Source organism: Galleria mellonella, unplaced genomic scaffold, assembly GCF_026898425.1.
Source record: "Galleria mellonella isolate WM207_F2 unplaced genomic scaffold, CSIRO_AGI_GalMel_v1 utg257, whole genome shotgun sequence".
Lineage (NCBI taxonomy): Eukaryota > Metazoa > Arthropoda > Insecta > Lepidoptera > Pyralidae > Galleria > Galleria mellonella.
The window spans coordinates 542,043-559,927 of NW_026442054.1; the positions used below are offsets into that span (position 1 = coordinate 542,043).

The following is a 17,885-nucleotide window of genomic DNA, read 5'->3' on the forward strand; positions in this document are numbered from 1 at the left end:
TTGAATAATCCCCACGTTGTGTAAAATAGTACACACGGATTATTTGATTATACAGCCACAGACTATAGTCGCCACCCGTTTTGATTATTATAAAGATAATGCAGCGTGGAATAATAAAAAGTATAATAAAAAGGGTGTATTAAGGTTTGAAGGGTTGGCAATACACAATCGACAGCCCTGGGCCTCTAGACAAGTGGCATTCCGTGAGTTGGAATGAGTATTCCGGCGTTGCTATCTCATTCCAACTCACGGACTCGCCAGCGATGTCGATTCCATCGACGAATTCGCTTGCCACTTGTCTAGAGGGCCTGGTTTTGCGTTCATAGGGTACAGTAACCGTTTACTACGAGACGGGCCGTATGCTGGGGTTCTACCATAAAATAAATTCCGAACTCAGTTTCATCTTTTTGTTTATACTAAAATCTACCCACTAAATGGTGCTTAATAAGTCGTTCGCCATAAATTCTACCATAAAAGTCCAGAGGAATGATATTTTAACATTTTTTTTTTATATATATATTTTAATCGATATTATGATAACAGACTTTTAATGTATTCGAAAATAGAGATATCCTATCGATATGGTCGATATCGCAATGTGTGCTGATCTATTCCAGAACCAGAGAAACTCAATATATATATATATCAGATTCATATTATCCATGCCTATAAAATATCAACTGCTTGAATACTCCGTGAATGTAAACTGTATTTTTATATATATTTTATTTTCTATTTAAAAATTCCTATAGAAGAATACAAGAGAAAGGGCACCATCATAAAAAAAACAAATTAAATTCTACCTCCTCTCTACCTCTTACCTAATACACGTAAAAACACAGTGTATCTTATTTTTGAAATTCGTTAATTTATACTTACAGTCTGGCGTCCAATATTTAAGATTCCAGATCATGTCCTTTTTTTTTTTATAAAACAACATTGCTTAATAATTATAATATTTCTTGTTCGAAATGAAACTAATTATACATCAATAATCATACTGATAGTTATGGTCAAACTTCTTTTTTGTTGATGACAAATCAACGGTCAGCCGATGACTATATGTAGATATGTTTATAACTGCCTACAACGAGATTAATTAGGTATTCGTTTAAGTACCACCCACCTATTTAATAAATAGTAGCAATCTATATAGTAACTTCACTAGCTAATGTTTTTTTAATGGATAATAATGTAATGGTAACCCCACCTGAATGGGGGAGAAAGGGACTATCGATCCCATTGCTAGCAATATACCCTATCAGGTCGACCTCCCCGTGGTCCCCTCTGGAAACCATCGTGCTGAATTCCAGGTGTATTCGTCACGTTAGGCTAACCGACCTGTCTTTTCATCCTCACCTATCATCCCTAATTACCATAGTACCCCGCTAGTGTATGTCGTTAGCGCAGGCAGGGTTACCATTTCATTATCATTCATTAAAAAAAACTCCGACTGAATCCCCCGTCGAATTCTGCACGATGGTTTGGAGGAAGATGGTTTACGCATTACTAACTATCCCTTCCTCACCGGAATAAGCTACTACACCACCAAAGTCGTCACTAATTGTTTAAAAATTGTGTTTCAGACATGAAGCAGCTAGTCAACCAGACCTTGGGGTCCAGCTCGATGTGTTCGAGGAGCAGCGGGAGAGCGACGAGGCCCAAGGACCCGGAGGCATCAATCTCAACTCGCATCTCGATGTGTTCTACGCAATACTCAAACAGGTATACACAATTAATAATAATGATGGATATATTATGCCTACAGCTGTACTTTTATCATCACTACCGCTCGCCATCGACAGGGAATTCATTCTCACACGCTTGAACCTAAATGGTCACGCACAGTGTGACTCCAGAGAAAATTTAACCCACGAACGATCAGGCTGTAGAATGAGCTCCCTGCCGACGTTTTACCTAGAGAATGGGGTTCTTCAAAAAGGGTTCATTAAGATTTCTTCAGGTTCGGCAACGCGCACGTGACACTCCTAATATTGCAGGCGTCCACAGGCTACAGTGACTGTTTACGAACAGACGGGCTGTATGCTTGTTTGCCACCTTGTGGTATAAAAAAATATACATAAATCTGGTTGTACGTTAAACCTAAAACTATGATTTTAGAAAAATATAATTTTAGAGTAAAATTCGGTTGTGTTTTCTCCTAGTGTAATATGGTAACTTTGCAAGTTGATACACCCGTTCTTCAAATGCAATATTTCAGGAAAAATTAAAGCATAAAACATACAAAAACTGGACACAATGTATACTTTAAATTTACATTAAGCAAACACAGTGGTAAAATAGTAATTGGGGTTATAAATTGAAATTGGATGCCATTTGGAGACAGCGAATTGAAATTTTTAATATTATTTTGATATTTCTAATAAAAATGTTCGTATAACTAACTTCTGACACCATCACCAGACTAGTTTTATGGCTATAAAATGTCTTTTTTTCTACAGGTGGCAGATACACCTCAAGAGATACCATTCCTGAGTATCCTTCAGCATCTTCTCCGCATAGACCCTAAGGAACCCGTCAGCGATATCGTGTGGGATACAGCTGAAACTCTAGTCCATCGAGCTACCTTGTTAGAGAGCAGGGAAGATGCTGCAAAACTCCTCAGAGCACCAAGTGTACAGGTTAGTTTATTGTCACACTAGAACTGCAATGGTCAGTCAGAACAGAACAGATAAAATGCTCAGACTGTGGAATGAGCTCCCTTCCGATGTTTTTCCTAAAAGCTACAATATAGGGCACTTCAAAAAAAGCATATTAAGTGCCTTCAGGGTTTATAACGTGCACGGGAATTAAATTTGGTTTTATTTATGTCTGAACTCAGAACTTCGTAATTTTTTTTATGCAACTTAGAATGGTAAACAAGCTGACGGCCCATCTGTTAGAAAGTGGTAACCGTCGCCTATTGACATGAGCAGTACCATGGACATAACAGAGTATACTGTTTCGTCCATGATACCACCCATGCGTTGCCATTGCTGAGTACTCAGGTATTATTCCTCTGTACCCTGTAAATTCACTGCCATATCCCACCCTTCAAACCGAAATACAGCCATGCAAACACAACTGCTTCACGGTAGAAACACAAATGTGACAGAGGTAGCCAAGCAAACGAATTTTGTACAAAGTCTCCCTCTGGTATTTTCTGGTAATTTATAAACTGATTAGGGAAAAAATTCTTTTTTTTATCTAAAATGTTATACTTTTAGATTGGTTCTATGGAAATATTGTCAAAATCGGTTCAATACTTTAGTATATAAATCAAAATAACTGGTTACCACAATTGAAAGTCGGTGTTTTCTATTTTTTGGTGAACAAACTCTTAAATTACTATGTTAATTTATACTTACTACGTTTAGATTTAACGTCAATAACCTGGTTACTGTGCCTTTGAAAATGAAACCAATGGATTCAACACAGGCGTTGAGTTTTTGTACCTTATTTATTTTTTAGGCTAAAATGGGGTGTACATGTCAGCACAGAGATATATCAGCAGCGGGCAGGAAACAAAGTCTCCAGCGAGCGCTGTCCCCGCCACCTCCACCCCCGCCACCTGCGCCTGCGCCCGCGCCTCCGTCAGGTAAATCATCATTAATGATCCATAGGTGAACATAGGTGATTTCATAAAAAGAGGATCTTATTTTCATTTATGCGCCTGGTTGAGTACTGTTCAGGGATCATAGGTGATAAGGTATAGGTGAGAGAGGGATAAGATAAGTTAGCTAAAGTTCCTTTTTCTCATGCAATTTAGAATGACATTCAGACCGTGGCCATGTAGTCCCGGCATATAATTGGCCACCTTTTCCTTTCTTGTGGGTATCGTAAGAGGCGCCTAAGGGAGGGCGAGAGATGGGCAGCAGCGTCTCTCTTAAAACATCTCTAAAGCCTAACTGTGGTTGCTAATCCGCCTGCTGAGCGTGGCAACTACTGGCAAAACCCCAAAGGGCAAGGCTGATGTTCAGCAGTGGACAGTTAAAGGCTGATATGATGATGATGTTGGAACGATCAGATGGCACACCTAATGGAAAGTGGTAACCGTCGCTTACAGATATGAATAGCTCCATGGACATCACAGAGTATACTGTGATGCCCTTGATATACTTTACTCATTGCTATTCCTGAGGACTAAGGTCTAAGGTGTGCCACCCTGTCCTGTAACTTTACTGCCATATCCCACTCTTCAAAGCGAAACACAGTCATGCAAGCATAACTTCTTTACGATAGAAATACGAGAGAGATAGAGGAACCCAAGAAAACAACTTTAGTACAAAGTCTCCCTCTGATGATTATGGCCAATCCTGATAAATTCACCAAGAATTAACCACGATAGTTTTCAAGGAAGACCAATAACCTGGCAATAAGGAGAACTGGTCCCTTCTCTCTATGTCCACAGATAAATACATGGTAAAATTATAAAATACATATATATATATATATATATATATATATATATATATATATATATATATATATATATATATATATATAATATTTATTTAATTCCATAAGGCTCATTTTGTTAGTTACGAATTGACTTAACCTATGTTAAAAAATGAGCGGTCATAACGCTCTTACATTGATTACCTGTCCCACCCAATATTTTAGGATGGGACAGTCCATTTTATCAGAAATTATCTTCAGGACACTGTTTGAGCTAACACGCACCCTACCCAACAGCGAAACAATTCGTTTGTACCGTATTGCGTAAAAATCGTCCGTACGCTCTCGTGCAAACATGTGTGACGCACTACAGTGACTAGGTAGCCCCAACAGTGCCCTGAAGGCATTATTATATACAATGATCTCCTCTTTAACAGAATTTTCTTTTCTTTTTCAGCTATCCCCCCACCGCCAGCGCCGATGATGCCGGCGCCGCCGCGCGCTCCGCCGCCGCCGCAGCTGCCGCCGCCGCCGCCGGTGCCCGCGCCGCCGTCACCCGCGCCGGTCGTCGACATCAAACTGCCGCAGCAGGAGACGCCAATACCGAAAACCAAAATGAAGACTATTAATTGGAATAAGATACCTAATAATAAAGTGAGTGTATTATTTTTTTTTCTAAGGGTTTTTTTAAATGGATGATAATGGAATTGTAACCCCGCCTGTGCTCAGGGTCATTAGTCATTTATTAAAAAAAAAAATGTACATACATTGTGTCTGAAATAAGGGATAAACATACAAAAAGCATTACATTAAATTGAATGTTACAACCATCCAATAACTGTATTAATAACAATATATAGGTGAGAATGAAAAAGAAGGTCAATTAGCCCATCGTGATGAATTCACTTGAAATTCAGCACGATGGTTTCCAGGGGGGACCACGTGGAGGTCGACCTTTTTGAGCATATTGCTAACAATGAGACTGGTAATCCGCACTATTAACAACCCCCCCCCCCCCCCCCCCAACCTGTACAGTTAGTTTATAATGGTATGGTACCAATGGGATCATCTATTATTGGTGAGCATAAAAACAGGTTAATCATTATTCTATCTTGACGAAATGGGTCCATGTGTAGGTCATTCTAATGGGATATATTCCAAGATTCCAAGCAACAGTGTCAATAACCCTCGTTACCAAGACCCGATATTGTTTTATCGATATCTCCATGAATTTTTCTAGGCGGCTCGCATGTTTATAGTCAATAATATTTGAGTAATAGACTCGAATAGTTTTATAGCATGTAACAAATGGAAATTTTATTTTGTCGTATCATGCCGTACCATTTTAGAGGACATTCCGCAAACTGCAGATTGAATGAAACACAAGGGAATGAATCATAAATATTTTAATGGACTGAGTCATTCAATAGCCCGTTACTGTAACTCAGTATTTGTTATTGCTATTGTTGTTTTTTATACAACGATTATGGCAATCAAGCTTACGGCTTGTCTGATTAATACATTTGCATTACAAGAGACGATGTTTGTAACTTGAGGATCTCCAGTCTCAACACCCTGTATTTTTATTGATAGCTATTAAGTCAGAGCATAACATACTATATCTTTATAAAATTACACATAATTGTAATATTGGTAGAGTATAGTTACCGTTCTTAACCGACTTCAAAAAAGAGGAGGTTTTCAATTCGTTGGGATTTTTAATTTTTTTATGTAAGTTCCTCAATCACTCGGAGACTTCTGGAGCAATTGGGGATTTCATTTAAATTAAAAAAAAATATATTTACAGATTAGTCCTATAGATATTTTCGATTTTTACATTTAACCAATCACTATGAAATTTGGTATACACGTACGTATATACTCTTTATACTGGCCAGTATATTCCAGTCACGCGGACGAAGTCGTGGGTAAAATTTAGTATATAATAGAAGTAATTAATTGGTCTTTCATATTTAATTGTACCTCAAGTTATTATTTTGTACTACCTTTTTTAAAGAGAAAATTCACTCATTCATTCAGTCATTTATTAAGAGTACTTCAATTACACCAATGCCTGGATCTTAAGCTAGGATATAGTGTTATTTAGGAACCACGTAACGAACATCTCAGTCTCTGACAGATCTCATGGAACTACACAATCCAGAACGTCTGAACTCGAGCCAATGTAGACGAAAAGTTTGTTTTTTAAATTATTATTATTTATTTTCAGGTAATCGGTCAAAACAACATCTGGGCCATAGTGGCGTCCAGTCATAAACACTCGCCAAAGACAGAACTCGACTGGAGTGAAATTGAAGGACTCTTCTGTCAACAGGTATAATGATAATTTTTAGGTACCTCTCGTAAGGTCGTTGAACAGTCTAGAAATTTGTTCCAAAAGTTTGTGGAAAGCAGAGCCTCTAGAATCAGTGCTTTTATCTCTTTATTTATATGCGTACCTACATTGTTTTATTTCAAGATTTTAGAAAGCATTTGTACTGATACTCATTTTGTCATATTTTTCCATCATCATCATATCAGCCTTTAACTGTCCGCTGCTAAACATAAGGGAGTTTTATCAGTTTTTTAGTCGCTACGCTTGGCAGGCGGATTGGAAACTGCAGTTAGGCTTTGGTGATGTTTTAAGAAAGACGCTTCTGCCCATCCATATTTATACTATTTATTTAGCTATTAGCAAATGCTTTTATTATTCAGTACTATTCACCTTACATTTATGAACTCATAAGATAAAAAATATAAAATAAAAATCTTCTTAAAATAAGACCAAGCAGAACAATATTATTTCCTTCCAAATAATTTGTCTTCTTTGACAATGTAACCAATATCTTTGATCTCTAGGCCAATATGTGATGACAGTTATTACTTTTTATAATGTGTGGGGTGGACAGCTCGTTTACCATTTTCAGTTACAAAAACAAAATGTTTTTTAGGTGCAACCAACAGGATCAGCGGGCTCCTCCCCTCGTCTCGGCCGGAGCCCTATATGTGACAGCTCCGGAGAGAGGAAGCCAAGGAAGGAATCTTCTGAAATCACTCTCCTAGACGGCAAGAGGAGTTTGAATGTCAACATTTTCTTAAAACAATTCCGAAGGTATGATAGCTTGTAATTAATTTCAACTAGATCTTTTTTGGGTAATCTTTATCTTTAACTGTATCCATCTTTAACTGTATACTTGCCAACAAACTGCAATAGTTTGGCAGAAGTTCAACATTAGTTTAACATTAAAATTCTGATGTTATTCATGAATATTTATTATGTCTTACTTTTAAAATTTCAGTTCCAACGAAGACATAATTCAGCTGATACGCGAAGGATCCCACGACGACATCGGTGCTGAAAAATTGAGGGGTCTCCTAAAAATCCTGCCTGAAATAGACGAGTGTGAAATGCTGAAGGCGTTTTCAGGAGATTTGACCAAATTAGGAAACGCTGAGAAATTTTTATTGCAACTTATTCAGTTGCCCAAGTTAGTCTTTTTTATAGATTTTCATAGAAGACCATGTATATGTTTTTTGGAGTTCTTATGTCATTAAATACATTTATTTTTCTAGTTATAAGCTCCGTATCGAATGTATGCTGCTAAAAGAAGAATGGCCATCGACCGCTGGTTATTTAGAAAGTGCTATTAACGCCATATTAGTAGCCGGTGATGATCTGATATCTTCTAGAGCTATACAGGTACAATGATATTATTTTTCGAAATTTAAAAAATAGCTAAACCGAGTAACTAATTGGTAATAAAATCATTTGTTAAATATAGATTTTCAAAGCTTTTGCTCAATGTCTTTCGAGGTAATTAATGTCATAATAAATTTCAGGAAATCCTATACATAGCACTAATAGCTGGCAACTTCTTGAATGCTGGAGGATATGCAGGGGGCGCTGCCGGAGTGAAGTTATCGTCCTTACAAAAACTATCCGATATTAGAGCAAACAAGCCTGGAATGAATCTGATGCACTATGTCGCTATGGTGAGTCGCATTGGTAACATTTTTAAATCTCTAAATTGTAATTTTGAATATTTTAATAGTCGTAATGGTTGCCACTTGGTGGAACTTGGTATACATATTGATATTATTAGAGAAACGTACTCTTTCACAAGAAAAGATGTTACAATAAATTCTCACGATTGATTACACTGGAAAAACTAATGTAAATAATCTTTTAAAATGTCCAAAATGGCGAAACCGGTCAAGTATTTATTATAAAATTCATATAAAACCTTTTGTGTTGAAGAGTACATTTGTTTTTCTAATAATCAAAGATTTAAAAAAAAGGATTTCTGAATTCGGTTATATTTTTTTCTATGTTTGTTACCTCGTGGCTCCGTCAGTTGTAAACCGATTTGGAAAATTCTTTTTCTTCTCTGAAAGGATATGTTGGTCCTATAGATATTTAATCAAAATCAGTCAAATTAAACTACTAAAGTTTACTTTTTAAATGAATATAACTGGGTTTGACATAATTAAAGTAATTTTTTTTTTTGTGGTGCACATTCTTCATTATATCAACATATTTTTGAAGTACAACATAATTTCCGCAACTTTTAGCAAGCGGAACGCAAAAACAAAGAACTAGTCCATTTTGCTGATGACACACGAGTTTTGGACGAAGCGGCCAAAGCCAGTGTGGAGCAACTGTACAACGAGATCAAAACATTGGGTAATAGGATCGAGCAGTTGAAGAAAGAGATCCAACTTCCAACCACGCAACAAGATATTAAGGAACAAATGGGGGATTTCTTGCAGGTAAATATTGTTAGAAATATAATTCTTCATTTTTTTATCATGTGGTTCATAAAAAACAAATTACAACATGGCGATTACGAAATTGTTAATGCAATTACAAATATTCAGGTAGCTGAACAGGAAGTGTCGGCATTGAATAAAGATATGGAGGAAGTAGAAAGTATGAGGAAGCAGCTAGCTGAGTTCTTCTGTGAGGATCCTGTATCTTTCAAACTAGAAGAGTGCTTCAAGGTTAGTATAAAAAAATTATCTCCACTGTTAATATTTATAATAAGCTTTTATTTAAGCTTTTATTTTAATAACGATCCTTTCAGATACTATATAATGTAGTTTAATAAATAGGAAAAAAATGTAAGAGAATCATGATCACGTATGAAATGATATAGTACCGTGTCGTATATAACTTTGTTCTAGTGGAGTTCCTCAAGGTTTAATGCTAGGACCCAAACTTATTATAGGTGATAGTATTCTATCACCTATTATAACCGTTACTGAGCGTTTAAGTAAGCATAAGTGGATCTAAATTTATTTAGATATTATCCATGCCTAGATAGAAAATTCTTTTAAAACAGAGGTTCCCGAACTTATTTTGTCTACTGCCAATTTTGAGAATAATTTATTTTTTAGCTTCTTCATTTTTTCACCTACTTAAAAACCACTATTACTTCAAATTACAAATCGTCTCCCAACGTCCCCATTTTTTTCTGGATCTCTTAGCGCCCCCCTTTAGGCCTGCAGCGCTCACAAGTGGGCGTTATCGCCCACTTTGGGAAAGGCTGTTTTAAAAGGATGCTAGAACGTGTCGTAGTTTTATTTTTTTCTTTTCTTTCGACGTATTTATAAGGGTGGTATAGTTGTATGTAATGTGAAAGCGTGTGTGTGGTGTGCGGCAGACGTTCGCGTCGTTCTGCGGCAAGTTCCGGTCGGCGGCGGGCGACAACGCGCGGCGCCGCGCGCACGAGGAACAGGCGGCGGCGCGTCGCCGCGCGCGCGACCTCGCCGCCGCACGCCTCAAGCATGGTACGCGAGCATTATACTACATTACCGTTTATATCAAAGCACTACTTTACGTAAATGAGGTCCCGGCTTGGTCAGACCGATCTGGGAAATGGACTTTTGTGAATTGGCTCGAGTCTGGATGTTCTGTAAATTTTTGTACCTGCACCGTACATTAAAAACATGTTTGAAATATAATTCACTTATGAACTTAGTTAAGTCATTATATTTATCTCTTTAAAACTAATTGAAATCATCGTGTTCAGAGGGGGGGGGGAGGATGTTTTTAAATAGATGATAATGAAATGGTAACCCCGCCTGGGTTAACGGTATACGCTGGTGAAGCACGGTGGTAAGAAGGAGAAAACAGGTCAGTTAACCTATCGTAATGAATACGTCTAGAATTCAGTACAATTGTTTCCAGGCGGGGTCCACGTAAAGGTCGACCTAATAGGACATATACTAACAATCCGTTCCCCCGCCATGTTCAGGTGGAAGCAGTGTTTGCAGCACGCCAGTTTCAGAATGCGAGTCGCTGATGGAATCTCTACTATTGGACATAAGAAATGGACTCGGAAGGAGATCGCTGAGGAAGTCCCATGATCCTTCACCGTCTCCAGGTATACTGAAAGTCAATATACAGAGTAATAGACAGACAAAATTTCTAAAAATTATTGTTTCGACTATTATTTTTTCTTAAATATCTTGTTCATCATAACTGTCCACTGTTGAAAATAGGCCTCTTGGGTTTTGCCAGTAGTTGTCACGTTTAGCAGGCGAGTTGGCAATCGCAATTAGACTTTTGGTGATGTTTTAAGTGGTACACTGCCGTCATCCCATGAACATTAAGTTTACTTAGTCGCCTCTAACAATACCCACGTGAAAGAAGGAGGTGGCCTGTACTATTCCGGGATCACACGGCAATGTATGTATGTATATGTAGATATAGTTAGAATTTGATTCGGTTTGTGTGCGCGCGCAGACGTGACGCCGACGGGCAGCCTGCGGCGCCGCAGCCGCGCGAGCCCGGGCGACGACGACGACACGCTGCTCGAGTTCCTGCGCCACTCCGCGCCCGCCGCCGACATGCGCGAGCGCAGCGCCTGGGGCAGCCTCGGTAACCACACTTACTTGTAGTTGTTGCGCACGCACCTACACACACACACACGCATGCACACACGCACGCATCTCGCACGCATGTACTCATGCACTCTCGTACGCACACTCGCACGCACGAACGTACGTACACACGCACGCACACACACACACACACACACACACATACACATGCGCATATATGCATGCCCATGTGCACACACGCACACACATACGCACCTTGTATTTTATTTACAAAATAAACAGTTTTCATTTCCAGTTAATTTGTAGCCGGTAATTTATTGAATATTTTTTTGCTAAAGATCACCTCTATATGACTTTAGATCGCTCGTGGTCTCGACGCGGTCCAGTTCGAGCAAAGCTCGAGATCCCTGAGCGCGAACACGAACGCGAACGTGAACGAGAGCGGGAGGCTGCGCGCGAGCGAGCACCCTCCCCCCGCACGCCCGCGTCCCACGCACCGCAGCTTGACACCGCTTCGCCGAAACCAAAGTAAGTCTTTATCATGATGATACATCAAAATGTTATCATTTATATCCCTGTCCACTGTCAAATATGAAATTTTATATGAATATATTATTAAAGTAAGAAAATCATATGCCATTAAAAACCTTCAATATTACTAGTAGGTACCAGTTGCATTAACATTAGTAGATCTGGTATTTTTGAAAGGTCCTCCTCTTTATTATCAATCTATATTTTATGACCATCATCATATCAGTCTTTAAATGTCCTTAGAAGGTTTTTCCAGTAGTTGCCACGCTTGGCAAGCGGATTGGAAACTGCAGTTAGGCTTTAGGATTTAGGCAAATGATGATGATTTATAACCATATCAAACGCTAATTCTGAATAGATTTTGATAAATTATATGTATTTATAATCGATAGAGTTTACTTCTGTTTTTGCTTTTTCATGGAGCAGAGAATTGTTCGATGTGAAGTAAAATATACGCATAGACACAAACTTCGCGTTCTAAATTCAAACAGTTTCATTCTGATATGTCTATTACTCGTCGTCATACTCAGCCGTTACCTGTCCGCTGTTAGAAATAGCTTACCCCATAAAGAGGGTTTTGCCAGTAGATGCCTCGCTTGGCAACCGCAGTTAGGGTTTAGTGATTTTAAGAGAGACGCTGCTGTAAGTAAGAAAGGAGTAGCCCATACTATTCCAGGACTAAATGACAACAAAATGTATTTCTCTAAAATCTAATGTTTATTTAATTAATCAATACAATGATTACAGGGAATGGCGACAAAAAATCGAGTCGTGGCTGCGACAGAACAGCCAGGAGGAGAAACGAGACGCCGAGTTACGAGAGCGCGCGCGCCGCTTACAAGCCAACCGGCGCTCCTTGGAAAACGACTCCGGTTAGTATAGCGACATTGCTGTTATCACAACTGCAACTGTAGATAAATAGATACTCTTTATTGTTTTCTCCAAGAGATTACAATAGTAAACTTATTATAAATATAAATAATTACAAGAAATAATCACAATGAGAAAACAATGGGCGACCTTATCGCTAATCTTCCAGGCAACCTTTGGATGGAGAGGAGTAATTATAAACAATTTGGTGGAGGATTTGTCTAAACAATTGGTATGACTACAATAAGACCTTATTGATGAAATCAATCTTTTTTTATATTAGAAATATGGCAAACAAACTTGCGGTTCGTCTGATGGCAAACAATCAGCTGAATCATTGCTTACAACCGTTTGTAACATTTAGGGTGAAGAACATACACTATTTATGACATATATGTACTATAGCTTCTTAGCTGGATTATTATTTCCCAACAAAGTGTTTGAAAGAGAAAAGTTCTTTAAAATTGTGATACGCGATTTAAGTTCTAAGGTATAAAGGTAAATTCCCTGACAATAAAGAGCGATGCAATAGTACAAATGATTCTTCAAAATTCACTTCAAACTTCAGAGTTCTTTGCACAAATGGTAAAGGGATACACGGTATTTCTGCATAGGTTTTTGAACCGAGTCAAAGAGACCGAATTGATTCTGCAAAAGGTGAGAGCAGTATTTTATGTGAGGCGATTCGTGATTTAATTGTGTCTTTGTCTAATAAATTGTGTAATTAACTGGTAATAGCTTACTTCACTTCATGGTTCGTGTTTGTTCTTGCGTCTGATTGTAATATTGAGGTGGTAAAGCAGTATAAGATGGTAGCTTTGTTAGAGATGTAAACCATATTTTTATCGACCATACGCAGTTTCGCGATTTCGTGGTCTACATTATTCCAAAGCTGTTTCTGTTCTTAGTAGTTTTCTGTTAGTAGATTATCTTTCTTGCTAAAAGTTGTGCTGTAGAATAATCGATGACTAACTGCCAAACCTAGTTTAAATAGCTACATTAATCAAAATATATGATAATAACAATATATAAAGAAGACTAATATCAATATTTTTAGATATTTTTAAATAATAAACAGACAAATGGATAGACGATGTTGACAGTGCAGAATTTTGTGTAAGACCTCTCTTTTTTGTCTTTGTTAGACTGCGTATTTATATGATGTGGTAACAAATTAAAAATGATATTATAAATAATACTTATTCTCACTTAAGATTAGTAACAGGTGACTAAGGGAGCAGCAATAATACATTGATGCAAGAAATTTAAAATGTAATCGTTAAAACCTATATCGATCCACTTACTAGCATGGTAAGACTGAGTGACTGACATTAGTGAGACATTAATTAGGTTGTTTACAATACATTATACATAGAGATGAAACGAATTGCAGTTTGGCCAGATACCGGATTCGGCCAACCATGTGGCCGAATAGCCGGATATCTGGCTATGTCAGTGCAAATTGATCGCAATCGTGACACTTATTCTTGGTGGGCAGCTAATGCCAAACAATACCCAAATTTACCAAAGTTTGTCAAAATCTATTTTTCTGTACCTTGCAGCAGTGTGTACAGCGAAAAACTTTTTTCTAAAGCTGGCCTTATTTATGAAGAGAAGCGAAACCTCTCAATGCAGAGAAATTAGTATTTATTCACGCATTTACTATTGTGTGATTAAAAATTTAAAACCAAAACTAATTATATTTCTTAAATGATACTAACTAAATAAAGCAAATAATTAATTAAAAATATTTTTTTTATAAAGATTTTTTGTTTGGTGAGATGCCTATCCGGCCGAATAGTAGTTATCCGGTAATCGGCTGTATAGTATTAAGGCCGCCGGATAAGCTGGATACCGAATAGTTACCGGATATCCATTTCATCTCTAATTATATGTATACGTATGCGACAGAGAGCAGCGGTGGCGGCGGCGGCGGCGGCGGCGGCGGCGCGCTGGGCCCGCTGCCCGAGGCGCGCGCCGACTGGCGGCCGCAGCGCGCCGTGCTGCGAGACAGCGACGTCGTGCGCACGCTCGAGACCGTCGAAGGTAACGTTCGCCGCATCATCCATACAGTTTTCACTCTCGATCATCCTTATAACTCCTATTTTCAAAGGTGGGATTAAAAGAGCAAAAACACTCATATATACGCAAAGAAAGAGATTGAACACAGAATATGGTAGGTTTATACTAAAAAATGACGGGAGAACAATGCACAAAATTGTATATAATATATATTGTTATAATACAGTCAAACGACGAAAGAGAGTTTTGCTTCTCAAGTGCAAACATTTAAAATTCAATTTTATTGTGTAATTACAGATGTACAACCGCCGAAAAAAGACAGAGTTCCGTGGAGAAAGACCGAAGAAAACGAAGAGATGAGACGACTTCGAAGACAGCGCTCGAGACAACAGATAGAAGCGTCACAGTCACTAGTATCAATCACAGAAGAGGACAAACGGAAACTTCCTGATATTAAAGTGACCAGTGATAGGGACACAAGAATAGAAAGAACGGATAGGGAGATAGATTCAGACAATATAGAAACACCACCGGCCCAAAGAAAATTCTTCAATCCTCCACCAGAGAAAGAACCTTGTCGAAAATTCCAACCATCTTTATCCAAGTTCAATTTAAGCGACAAAGCAACAAACGAAATGAAAGACTTATGTCAAGAGATTTTAGGAGATGGCCAATTCGACAGGTTTTCAGCTGCAAGGAGAACGAGAAGATATAAAAGAAATGCCGATTCAAGTTCCCCAGAAGAGGATAAGAAACCTGATAGCCCTACTGAATTAGTGGCAGAGACTCAAGTTATAAGACCCTCAAAACTTGAAGTGCAAGCCTCATATCCCGTTGAAGCTCCTCAAGAAGTAGCAAAACCAATAGAAATAGTTGTAAAAGACGAGAAAGAAAACAGGTTGAAACGTTGGCAGGACAGACTTAAAAACCAAAGTACAGTAACCACTCCAACCAAAGAAACTAAACCACAATACTCTAGAATGAGGCGGCAGACATCGATTAATCAAGAAGATGTCCAGAAAGCAATAAGAGAGTTGAAATCACCAACGGAAACACCCACCGGGGTATGGTCTAGGAATACTTATAGGAAATCAATGAATGCTAAAATTGAGAGAGCTCCTGAAAGGACTACTTCACCGCGCATTCCCAAAGTTAAAAGTGAGCATGAGCTAAATGACGAAGGATTTGAAGAAACACAAAGTCTGAATTCTGAAAGCGCATCTCAAGGCGCTTCATCTGGGTGCAATGTAGAATGTGACTCTCCCGTCCCAAAAATTACGAAATCTCCAGTCGTTCCAAAGAAAATTTCGACCAAAGAAACAAGGACACCTCCACGGACGCCTGTAGACCCGAAACGCGTAGTGCCTAAGAGAACCAGTTCGTTGAGAGTTGAGAGATCAACATCGAGAGCATCGCTGCGTAGTTCTAGAAGTTCTTTGAACAGTTCTGCTTCTGTTGCTACCGTCAAAAAAGCTCCTGCTCCAGTGAAGCCTACACCCAAACCGGTTCCAAAACCGATATCGAGGATGCCGGCATCTAGATCATCCTCATCAGGTAGCTCAGTTGGTACTGCTAGGCCACCATTAAAGACTACAAATAAAACGTCAGGATTCATGAGGCCCACCCAAGCTTCTAAAGGCAGAGGCACCCTGACTCCGCAACCAACTGTTAAAGCTAACGTAAAGTAATTTTCTATAATTATGATATTTCTCAGAGTCACGGTAAATTTTTAAAACAAGTGCCTTCGAACGGTGTTTTTGGTCGCACAATTCACACATTTTATTTTTGAATGTGGTGTGTTTATGCAAATTATTAAATTTTGATAGATGTTTGCTTAACGGATATTTTACATAAAATAACATCAAATGGGATTTTAAACTATAAGAAGTAATAAATAACTCTTGACGAACCCAAGAAATTCAAAATTTTTTATAAAATTTTTTAATGCATTCTAATTTCATATTCCTCTATTTCTCTGTCTGTTTAGAAGCCGTTTGTTAACGAATGACACTAGATTTGTTTTTTAAATGCAGCAGAAAAATAAAGCAATATGTATCAATGGGCAATTAGTAATAATAAAATAAACAAAATATTAACCAGTTAGACATTATTGGAATCTTCAGATAAATTTAGGCGCTAGAATCTCACCAAGAGTCTGAAGTTTTCAATGACTGATGTAGTTCTAATTTTAGTACCTACCTTTCTATTCCATAAATTTTATTGAACAATTTTATTTAGTATGAATATATATATATACTTAACGATCCTTCTAAATAAAATTATGTCAGTTTTTATTATTAATAAAATATGGTCAACAGAGTAGTATAATATAAAAAAAAAAAAAAACAATTACTCAACTTTCGATGCTGACAAATGTCTAGTGTTTCAAAATAGTATAATTTCGTCTAGAATCTAGATCTGCTAGTTTCAATCCCCATACATTTTCTTATTATTGATATAAAAATAGATTTAATAATTACAATTTATTATTATTTCATTACCCAATAATGTGCCACAATTAGAACGGGTATTTTATATTATTTATTTAAATGAAAATACATTTTAAATATAAATTATTGTTCAATTTTAAGAGCAGGGGGTCGGGGACAAGATTTAATTAATTAAATCTGACAGAAAATTATAAAATATGCGATATTAAAATTAAGCATTCTGACAAAATTATATATGTAAGTCTGCAACGAATCCCAATGTAATTACGTCAGTGTTTTGTCAGTTTTATAGATTACCTACTAATTAATATTTTTTATATTTTAGTTTAATAATTCAAAGACATAGGACAATTGATCTGATTTGTATGTGTATGTATGACTATGATCAAAAACTGTATTGTCACAATGTATATTTTAATGAAAATAATTAATAAGTCTTAACACCAATGTTTTATTGTATGTGTTTATTTACTAAACGAAATACAATAAATTTATACACATTTTATTTGTAGTTTTTTTTTATTTTATTTCCAAATAACAACATTGGGAGGAACATAGTGATAGGACCAAGATATTTTGTCATAAGTAGATATATTTTTCTTAAAATTTTGACTTACTTTGTTTTATGTAAAGTACGTAAAATATTTACTTATCTATCATTATACCTTATACCTCAGTGGATAGACAGGCAGAAGTAAGTCCTGAGGAAAGAACATGACTAACTAACGGGCCTATTGCTAGCAACAGACCCTGTAAAGTCCATACGAT

General features: G+C 37.4%; 1 protein-coding gene across 6 annotated transcripts in view; it reads left to right on the plus strand.

The window, feature by feature from the left end:
* Nucleotides 1-17,622, plus strand: part of LOC113509956 (inverted formin-2) — a 133,915-nt gene extending 116,293 nt beyond the window's left edge. For all 6 annotated transcript variants that reach the window (XM_052894942.1, XM_052894941.1, XM_052894945.1 and 3 more), the window contains 18 exons: nucleotides 1,587-1,725; nucleotides 2,463-2,642; nucleotides 3,472-3,598; nucleotides 4,856-5,052; nucleotides 6,629-6,733; nucleotides 7,350-7,510; nucleotides 7,698-7,886; nucleotides 7,972-8,098; nucleotides 8,239-8,391; nucleotides 8,971-9,168; nucleotides 9,277-9,399; nucleotides 10,062-10,188; nucleotides 10,656-10,784; nucleotides 11,147-11,281; nucleotides 11,604-11,772; nucleotides 12,523-12,647; nucleotides 14,557-14,691; nucleotides 14,965-17,622. In XM_052894942.1, the coding sequence (XP_052750902.1) occupies nucleotides 1,587-1,725; nucleotides 2,463-2,642; nucleotides 3,472-3,598; nucleotides 4,856-5,052; nucleotides 6,629-6,733; nucleotides 7,350-7,510; nucleotides 7,698-7,886; nucleotides 7,972-8,098; nucleotides 8,239-8,391; nucleotides 8,971-9,168; nucleotides 9,277-9,399; nucleotides 10,062-10,188; nucleotides 10,656-10,784; nucleotides 11,147-11,281; nucleotides 11,604-11,772; nucleotides 12,523-12,647; nucleotides 14,557-14,691; nucleotides 14,965-16,355 (3,910 nt within the window). In that variant the 3' untranslated portion in view covers nucleotides 16,356-17,622. The remainder of the gene's footprint in view (nucleotides 1-1,586; nucleotides 1,726-2,462; nucleotides 2,643-3,471; nucleotides 3,599-4,855; nucleotides 5,053-6,628; nucleotides 6,734-7,349; nucleotides 7,511-7,697; nucleotides 7,887-7,971; nucleotides 8,099-8,238; nucleotides 8,392-8,970; nucleotides 9,169-9,276; nucleotides 9,400-10,061; nucleotides 10,189-10,655; nucleotides 10,785-11,146; nucleotides 11,282-11,603; nucleotides 11,773-12,522; nucleotides 12,648-14,556; nucleotides 14,692-14,964) is intronic.
* Nucleotides 17,623-17,885: the final 263 nt, after the last annotated feature.